Genomic DNA, 6,551 nt, shown 5'->3' with positions numbered 1-6,551 from the left:
CGGACCTGATCAGGTGTACCTGTCAAGTCTACCTGATGGTGAGTGACTGGCCTAAGATTCGATTTACCCTCAGCCACACTACCAGGCTGTCAGTCTACGGGTCACGTGTTCGAATCCCGGAGCGAGGAACATTTTAGTAGCGTTGTTGAAACTCAAATCAAATGGAACTTAACAGGCTGTTAGCTTAACAGGCCTTCTAGGGGCTGAAAAAATATTGGTGAAACCGACCATTAGACTTATCTATAATTTCATAAAAAACCCATCAATAAAAAATAAATTCAACTTGGCAATACTGTACTTTTCACACAGCAAAAATTAACATAGCTCATTTCTCACTCATAGGTATTATTGTAGATACAGTACCTACATACCAACCTATTATTAGGTTATCTGCCTGCCCCCCCCCCAATCAGGGCCGTATTTAAGGGGGGGACTGAGGGTGCCCGGGCTCAGGTCTACCTGTGACAGTGTGTGTGCTCATCAGGTATAAGGCAGACCTGACAGGCGGACCTGATCAGGTGTACCTGTCAAGTCTACCTGATGGTGAGTGGCTGGCCTAAGATTCGATTTATCCTCTTCCCTCAGCCACACTACCAGGCTGTCAGTCTACGGGTCGCGTGTTCGGATCCCGGAGTGAGGAACATTTTAGTAGCGTTGTTGAAACTCGTGATGCCATCTGTTGAAGTCAATGTGGAAGACGACTACAGTTCCTGTGGCTAAACCCGCTAGCAGGAATCTAAAACAGAAAATAATAATGAAAAGTAATGAACATTTTAAAATATTAGCTTTTTCCTTTGTATTATTGTTCAACATTGTTAAAAATATAGCCTACTTTTAACCATCAAATGCATATAAAGCCAGCCGTTACGACAACGAACATTATCCATTCAAGATAAAATCCGCCCGGGGCGGGAATCGAACCCGCGGCCTAGCACTTACAAGGCAGACGCGCTACCAAACAAGCTACTAGGCTGGCACAGTGATGTTAAAGTTAAACCTGTATGAAACTTACCATATGCATGGCTGAGCTACGGGGAGGATGGGGTTCCATCAAGAGTTGCGAGGGGGTCTGTCCAAAGTTCTTGATCTGGTTTTCCACTGCCTCTCTCATAACGGGATCTGAGATAGCTTCTAGATCCACGTTACCTTCGTAGGTTAGGTAGTAAAGAACATTTTAAAATATTAGCTTTTTCCTTTGTATTATTGTTCAACATTGTTAAAAATATAGCCTACTTTTAAAATGCCTGCCTCGGTGTTTGTTTCACAACAAAATAATGACCCTTTCAAATCTTGCTCGTGGGTTCAATCCCAGCCGAGGTATGGAATTTTATCCTCAATATAATTTGAGACTTTGACCACAATAATAGTAGTAGCCTACTGCTGAGTAAAGGGACTTTACAGTCCTATGCGAGCAGTATAAATAAGCACTATTATTATTATTATTATTATTATTACTTAAAAAAAAAGATAGTCGTCGCAAATTAAAATAAATCCGCAATAGATAATTAACTCATAATCATGACCAAGTAGCCTCCATGACCATCACACTAGGCTTGCACGCCCGGAGATGCCGATTTCCGGCAGGGTTTTTCTGTTCTGTGTTTGTTTCACAACAAAATAATGACCCTTTCAAATCTTGCGTTCTTATTGGGACACCCTTTATAAGACATCTTAGTAAATTTCGTGTTGGTGTATTTTTCCTCCAATTACTATTTCCTTGAGACTTAGGCATAGATTTTGACCGTAAGGTGAGCATAAATCAGGGATTCAAGGGTCATCCAGTATTGACCCAGCTAGCACGGGTTAAGTCGGTGAGGTAGCGGTCAAGACGCTCAATTGATCATAATCTAAGAGAATTGCCTGATGTGAGAAGAGTCAGGTTCGATTCTAGCTGGTTTGAAATTTTTTGTTTACCCAGCAATATTTCCGACCTGAAAAACCTCAGTGGTGCAGTGGTTAACGCATTGGGCTTTGGATCTGGAGGTTGGTGGTTCGAGTCCAAGTCAAGTCAAAAAATTTATCTAGGTGTAATAATTGGGGAACGATATTTGAGACAAGCATTTAAGTATGCTTATTTGCTTAACACAATTAAAAATAGATGTTGTTTAAAACAAGGTATAATGAACACGCAATCTGCAATGTATTTCATATGAAAAGCTAGATCACATGTATTATAACAAATTATATCCATCTAATTAGGTATATATATTTTTATTTATTTATTTATTTTTTTTTTTTTCAAGTTAACCAAAATGGACCAAGATTAATCAAAGCTTTTTTTTTCTGGTGAAAAACTTGGTTAGCCTTGGTCAGGGAACGAACTATTTTTCGGTTCTATTTGGTTAGGCTGTTTTCTATTTTGTTTCGAAATGGAATTGGAATAGAAAAGCCAAAAATTCGGTAAGGCCAAAACGAGTTTTTTCCGCGGGGAAGGGAAGGGTCAATGACCTGTTATCACCTAGGTTAAGCTACCGTGACACTTACCTGCAGGTTATCATTATGGGACTCGTGTCGGAGTCTATTTCCGTTCATAGTGAAGGCAGCTATGTGTCCCCTCTCATAGTTGACCACTATGACTCCCTCTCTGGACATGACCACACTCTCTGGAGATGCAAAGCCACTAGGGGGATCTAGAGACCGCAGCAGATCACCGAACGTCGTATGCACCTGACGGGGAGAAGAAGGGTATGTTAGTGGGGAGATGAGTGTTTCATCGCTGTTTTCATTTCGTAGATTGTTTTGCGAACATCTGGTGTAAGAGAATGAGATGGATGTGACATGTGTTAAGAAGAGATGATGAATGTTTGATGAAGAGTGTTTGGGAAGGAGAATTAACAGGGACGAGAAGAAGAGGACGCCCAAAGCTGAGATGGAAGGACCAGATCAAGAGAGACATGGCAAAAATTAACATTACGGAAGAAGCTCAAGACCAAACAGTTTGGCGAGTCTTCTAGGCTTCAAATGGCCCTGGCAGTAAGACTTTTTTTTAGTGAGTATTTCACCACTGTTTTTATTTCATAGCAATGCAACAATCATATCAATATTGAGCTATTGATCAATAACTCACCAGCACAGGTCCTAGCTGTGATCCCGACACGACCAAGCCTAGCTCCGCAGAGATAGCCACCGAAGTCACCGGTTGTTCATGTCCAGTGAGCGTCGCGCGCGGTGTAGGCGTGTCTGTTTCACCCACTATGCTCTGCGTGCGCGCGTTCCAATGCCATAGCAGTACGGTACAGTCTGCACTACCAGAGGCGATGAAACAGTCAGCCGTGATGTTGCACTCTGAGCGAGACAGACACGTGACCACGCCGTAGTGACCGAATATGATTTGCACGATGCGAGCTGCAACAGAGAAATAGAAAGATTTTGGTATTGTTGTTTTATGAATCAATTTGATATCCCACCCAAAGAGGACCGATCAATCTTTATATTGGTAGCATAGGGATCAAACTTGCCCTCTTGTAACGCCAGGTACATAGTTGTGAACGGTTCCTGAAAAACGCAACATGGCCATTTCATTAATATTCAATCGAGGAATTAATTTATTATTAATAATATTGTTATTTACGGTAGAAAGAGATTAGAGAACCCCTTGACCTTAGCGCTAAATTCCTTGCCTCGACTGGGATTGAAACCTGCAGTCTCCTGATTACAAAATAAGCGCTTGAAAACTGATCTGCCAATAACGTAGGTACTTGATATACATACATTTTAACATTAATTAACACGATTTCAATTTGATCATAATTGCAAAATATTTCACATTTGAACTAACCTTAGGGGTGTAGTGGTTAGCGCGGTGGACTTCGGATCTGGAGGTTGGTACGTGATGTTGCACTCTGAGCGAGACAGACACGTGACCACGCCGTAGTGACCGAATATGATTTGCACGATGCGAGCTGCAACAGAGAAACAGAAAGATTATGGTATTGTTGTTTTATTAATCAATTTGATATCCCGCCCAAAGAGGACCGATCAATCTTTATATTGGTAGCATAGGACTGAAAAGTTTATCTCTACTTCTTCTTCCTCTTCTTCGCCTCCAAACACAGAGTCGAAAAAACTCAGACCCCGCCGGGAATTGAATCCGGGATCTCCGATGTTCAAGCCTAATATGATTCGGCCACGGAGGTTGTTCCATTTTATCTTAATTTATTTGAGAGAATATTTAATTTTTCAACACCTAATAATGGAGCTCTGAGGGTTAGGTGGTAGAGAACGCTCCGGCGTTAACCTAGCCTTTCGCTCAAGAGTCCATTACTGACCGAACGATAGTGAGACCTCAAAAAAAAAAAAAAAAAAAAAAAAAAAAAAAAAAAAAAAAACCAAACCGCCGGGAATTGAATCCGGGATCTCCGATGTTCAAGCCTAATATAATTCGGCCACGGAGGTTGTTCCATTTTATCTTAATTTATTTGAGAGAATATTTAATTTTTCAACATCTAATAATGGAGCTCTGAGGGTTAGGTGGTAGAGAACGCTCCGGCGTTAACCTCGCCTTTCGCTCAAGAGTCCATTACTGACCGAACGATAGTGAGGTCTACAGTTCACAGAACTACTCAAAACTACTTTACAGACTTTGTCTTCAAAATATTACTGATTTGTTTGTTTCACCAAACAAAACTCACCATTATCCGTAGAGAACACTCGGAAGCTGTTATCCCAGAAGCCGCACGCCAGCAGGAATCGACTATCCACCGTAGTGACAAAACAGTTATGTCGTACGCGTAACTTCTGACTGAAATTGTCACCCAGATGTCTCTTGGGTACAGGGGCGTTGTTATTGGACGTGGGGTGGGTAAGAATGGGGTCTAGGGTCAGGGGCAGATTGCCCGGGGGTGACCCCGGGGTCTCCGCGTAGCTTGGGGACTGTATGGACGCTGCAATGGGGACGGGAATGGTGTTACATTTAGAATAATGATAAAATAAGTTTCTTTGTGTTATTATATCACAACTTTGGTGCTTGCTGCAGCATAGTAGGATTTTCCAAATATCTTAATAATTCAGCGCTCAATGTTCAGCTACCATGCTAGCACCGGTCGCTATGCACATTTACATAGCTACCCATTTTCCTCACGAGGCTGAGTGGGCCCCGCAACAGCCAGTCACGGAATCAATCATTTGTAAATTTTCGACCTAGCCAGGAATCGAACCCGAGTCTCCCGCGTTCAAGGAGAGCGAAGTGAACATTACGCCATGGGAGCTGAGTCAAGTAAGTAAATGAATGGCAGGATTGGCAGGCAACAATTTGAATACTCTCAAGATTTAGAATCACGTATACATTTATACTGCCGAACTATTCATACTTCCTTAGGACTGAATAGTTATGAAGAAATGAAAAGATTGCCAGAAGAAAGAGAAGAATGGAAGACTGCAGCAAACCAGTTGTACAACTGATAACCCTATGATGATGATACAGTCATTCCGAATCCTGGTGGAATAAGTCACCCGAACTAGGAAATTTTGTCATATTCCGGAATCGAACCCGGGACCTTCTGTTACTCACCAGCATAGTCCGGGTTCCAGCGGTTGATGGCAAACTGATGGTTTGCAGTGACAGTGACCACGCTTGGCATATGGAGAGTGACATAGGTGTTGGCTGTGACGTGACATATGGGCGAGTTGGACGGAAACTTGAGAGACATACACACGTCGTCTAGTACTGTAGAGAACATCATTGGACTCTGCAATAGAATAGAGGTAATAGTGATTAGAATATAAACTGTTTATACTGACCCAATGAGACTGAAAAGTTCCTTTACTACCGCAGTCTATAGTCTTAAACAAAGTCTCCATGTTTAATTGGCACAGAATAAATTCAGCAATGTAATTATAAATAATGGATCTATGCTAAGGTGCCAATGAGTCAAAACTCCTGAAAAAAACCTGTAACATGAAAATAATCTTAATTTTCTTTTACAATGAAATCAATATTTGACGTCCAGGAGATACAGCCCTGATACTTCCTCCGATCCGTTTGTCGTCAAAAGAGAACTGCGCAGAAATGTGCCATCATTAATTCATATAAAGACAGCCGTTTATCACGCCAATCGAACGCGCAGGCAAAAATTGTGATTATACATTCTATAGATAAAATTTTGAGGACCGCCGCGAACAGCGGGAATACGCGAACAAAGCGCGGTCTACGCACGTACAACGCGGATACGCGAGCAGACCGGCTACCAAACCATAGCTAACAACCGCGGATAGGCGAACAAAGCTGGATACCGCGAGCACACAGTGACCGCTGTTAAGATTACGCGACACGCTGTATGACGCGAACTTACCATACGGTTGCATAGAGATGGATGAGCTACTTATGAATGAAGGGGAAGTAAAATAAATCAACTCAAACCTATGGTCACAATGTAGGAGTTCATCAATCATTCTGACTACATGTTGCGAGGGGGTCTAGTCCAAAGTTTCTTGATCTGGATTTTGTCAGAGCTCACCCTTCTGCCGCTCTCATAACGGGATCTTGAGATACCTCTCTTTCTGAGATATCTCCATCGTTCAACATGATTATTTTTTTTCAACAAGAGGTTTTT

The 6,551-nt window shown here is 42.0% G+C and overlaps 1 protein-coding gene across 1 annotated transcript in view; it reads right to left on the bottom strand.

Annotated features, from left to right (window-relative positions):
* Positions 1–256: 256 nt before the first annotated feature.
* LOC103516170 (neurobeachin-like) overlaps positions 257–6,551 on the bottom strand; it is a gene marked incomplete at its 5' end in the record, with an annotated part of 10,452 nt that continues 4,157 nt past the window's right edge. Inside the window, 6 exons of the mRNA XM_026828641.1 lie at positions 257–828; positions 1,013–1,102; positions 2,485–2,667; positions 3,068–3,345; positions 4,632–4,883; positions 5,510–5,725. Coding sequence (XP_026684442.1) covers positions 646–828; positions 1,013–1,102; positions 2,485–2,667; positions 3,068–3,345; positions 4,632–4,883; positions 5,510–5,725 — 1,202 coding nt within the window. The remainder of the gene's footprint in view (positions 829–1,012; positions 1,103–2,484; positions 2,668–3,067; positions 3,346–4,631; positions 4,884–5,509; positions 5,726–6,551) is intronic.

The sequence above is a fragment of the Diaphorina citri genome, unplaced genomic scaffold (assembly GCF_000475195.1).
Source record: "Diaphorina citri unplaced genomic scaffold, Diaci psyllid genome assembly version 1.1 scaffold1500, whole genome shotgun sequence".
NCBI lineage: Eukaryota > Metazoa > Arthropoda > Insecta > Hemiptera > Psyllidae > Diaphorina > Diaphorina citri.
This window is presented reverse-complemented; position numbering and strand designations above follow the sequence as displayed.